Source organism: Nicotiana sylvestris, chromosome 6 (assembly GCF_000393655.2).
Source record: "Nicotiana sylvestris chromosome 6, ASM39365v2, whole genome shotgun sequence".
NCBI classification, from domain to species: domain Eukaryota; kingdom Viridiplantae; phylum Streptophyta; class Magnoliopsida; order Solanales; family Solanaceae; genus Nicotiana; species Nicotiana sylvestris.
Genome location: NC_091062.1, coordinates 22,063,364 through 22,066,290, shown reverse-complemented (window position 1 = coordinate 22,066,290; position 2,927 = coordinate 22,063,364). Strand labels below are relative to the sequence as shown.

The 2,927-nt window shown below is 32.6% G+C and overlaps 1 protein-coding gene across 1 annotated transcript; it reads right to left on the bottom strand.

Annotated features, from left to right (window-relative positions):
- Nucleotides 1-444: 444 nt before the first annotated feature.
- LOC104216087 (transcription factor MYB41-like) lies at nt 445-2,348 on the bottom strand. The gene is made up of 3 exons (XM_009766049.2): nt 2,118-2,348; nt 1,766-1,895; nt 445-1,329 (listed from the first exon to the last, which is right to left on the bottom strand). The coding sequence occupies exons 1-3, from the start codon at nt 2,248-2,250 to the stop codon at nt 630-632; spliced, it is 963 nt and encodes a 320-aa protein (XP_009764351.1). The 5' UTR covers nt 2,251-2,348; the 3' UTR covers nt 445-629.
- Between the last annotated feature and the right edge of the window lie 579 nt (nt 2,349-2,927).

Genomic DNA, 2,927 nt, shown 5'->3' with positions numbered 1-2,927 from the left:
TCTTTTGTCTAATTGAGCTTGTTTTTTACTTACTAGTACTACATTTTTTCGCTTAATTAAAAAAAAAAAAGAATGTGATACAAGTAGCAGTTATCGCGAATTTGAAGCCGAAATATTTCAAAAGATTGAAAACAATATTAATTTATACTCAATCTTTATATCAAATCAAAAGATACTAGTTCCAACAAGAATTGATATGATGGATGTTAAGTACACTCGCTTTAATTAAAAAAAGAAGAAGGGAAGGATCAAGATATGAAAATTATTAAACAGACATTAACATGCCGAGTAACAGACAATAACCATGGGGTATCAAACCGTAGGAGTTGTTTCTGTACTCTATTAATAATGTCAATAAATAGAAAAAAAAAGACAGTAAGAAAGAGAAAAAAGGAAAAGAAAAATAAAATACAAATAATCGAACTACGCATCCACCAAACTACGCTTGGGAAAGAACGACAGTAAGCAACTAAAAACCTTTATGTATAGATAAAATTCAAAATCCACCTAAAAAAATCCAAACTTTAGATTTGAATGGACCAAGTAAAAAACAATTGTTCCATCCAAATTAGCCTAGAAGAGAAACAACAACAAAAAAGAGATAACTAAGTACTAAAGAGTGTCAATTTTTACACTAAATCATCAAAAAATAAACTCTCTGGAATTTCAAATTTCATAAAATTACTGCAGTAGCTATCTCTCTCATCTTCTGTACTGCTTGACAATGGTGTCGACAACACTGAATCAAAGCTGAAATTTTGACCGCTGGAGTTTTCTTGTAAAATTTGGCCATAGTTTTGCAAAGGCAGCATCACATTTTCTTGTAAATTTTGGCCATTCACCAAATTATATGATCCCAAGTTTGATGTAGTGCACGTTGGTATTTCTGATGTCTGATTTTGGAACTGATTATTAGGTTGGAAAGTTGGGGTATTGTTTTCCATGGGAGCATATAAAATTTGATTTTCTTGAAATTTTTGGAACAACACTTGAGACCCTTCTTGGTTTTGTATTTGTGTGTTCAAAAATTGGTTTTCTTGAAGTTGTCTTTGTAATAACATTTCTGGATTTTCTGTATGGGATGTCAAAAGGTTTGTAGCAATTAGTGCCAAGACTTGAGGGTTTACAAATGCTTGTAGTCCAAGTAAACTTGAAAGGTTAAATTGTGTAGAGTTGAGGAGGGATGAAAAGTCGAATAAATCAAGACGAGGGCTGTGAGTTACTGGATCAAGTCCCATTCTTAGAAGCCTTTTTCTTATGTGAGTGTTCCAATAATTCTTGATCTCATTGTCTGTTCTTCCTGGCAAGCGAGCAGCTATTGCTGACCATCTGAAAAAAAATATATAACAGTGACAAGTTTTAAGTTCATGAACTTAATTATCTATCTTAGGATGAAGAAATTAACTGATCCCTCTATTTCATTTTATATGACAGATGTATCATTAAGTACGGAGTTTAAAAAATCATCAAGTGTTGTGGTGAAATGGCCTCGGGTTCGAGCTCTAAAAATGAAAAAAGATTCTACCTAGCCTTTATCCTAAAGGGCCTTAGAAGGTACAACCGCGGATTAATTGGGGTCTTTAAAGCAAGTATCGGCTACCCGGTGGGAAACTAAAAAACGAAATTTTTAGAAAGAAGTAACGACTTTTGTCATAAAGCGCGTCATTAAGAGTAAAATTAAAAGTTTTAAATTTAAAAATGTACATACTAAAAAAAAAAAAAGAGTGTCATAGAAAATGAAATCCGACGAGAAAGAGTATCTTACTTGTTTCCAAGAACACTGTGAAGTTGGATAATAGTTTCTTCTTCTTCAAATGAGAATCTTCCTCTCTTAATATCTGGTCTCAAATAATTCGCCCAACGAAGACGACAACTTTTTCCACACCTTTGAAGTCCTGCAAATGATTTTCCAATGAAAGATTAGAATAAAGCACTTGTTCATTATCAATATGACGAAAAAATATATAAAATCAACAAATAAGTACTACTTTCGTAACAAAGTTTGAATACTAGACAAGGAGATATAAAAAGCTAAGAACAAAAACCTTTTGAAACTTATAGTAATAAAGATGTCATAACTTTTTTAGAACAGACTAAAAAAAAATATTATTACGTACCAGCATTTTTTGGGAGGCTACGCCAGTTTCCAGGACCATGAACTTGAATATATTCTCTGAGCTTATGATCTTCCTCTGAGGTCCAAGGACCTTTCTTAAGTTCATTTTTATCAGAACTTGGTGATCTTCCCATTGATTTTTTTTTTCTACCAGTAATAACTATTACTTAAAAGGGTGCAATAATTGTTTGAATGAAACAAAGAGAGCTATATGATATAAGCAAAAGTGCAGTACTTGTAGGTCCCTAGGAGAAATGAGGATTATGATCCTTAATTTATAGAAGAGAAGAAAATGGAAGTCAATAGTATTTGGTGCCGGCCTTATTCTATGTCAATGCATCCTCTTTGCTGTGTGTTTAGGGTGAAATATTTAAAAAATTATCTGAAAAAAACACGTATATAGTGTATAATCAAAAAAGAAAAATGACTTTGAGTTTTTCTTCTATTCAACTGTAGAAGCTTTTGGACTTATCTTACAAAAGAAAAATGTGAAAAATCTGGATAGAAGGTCGTGGACAAGTGGCAACTAGTTAATAGTTTGACCTTTGCATCAAAGTCTTCAAATAGGGACTGATTAGTTGGTATGGTGGTTAGATTTCTCCGACCAATTATAACAAGGCAAGAAACGTCTCATGGTTTATGTTGGCTTTCTTCCTTGCAAGTTAATTCACAATTAATTAACGTTTGAAGGGTCATTCGAGCACTAAAATTAGGATACTAATTCCGGTATAAACTTTGACATTAGGGTTTGATAACTGTGGGAAATTTGTGATCAATTTCCCTCACCCGCAACCTTCTTATTCAGAGTTCA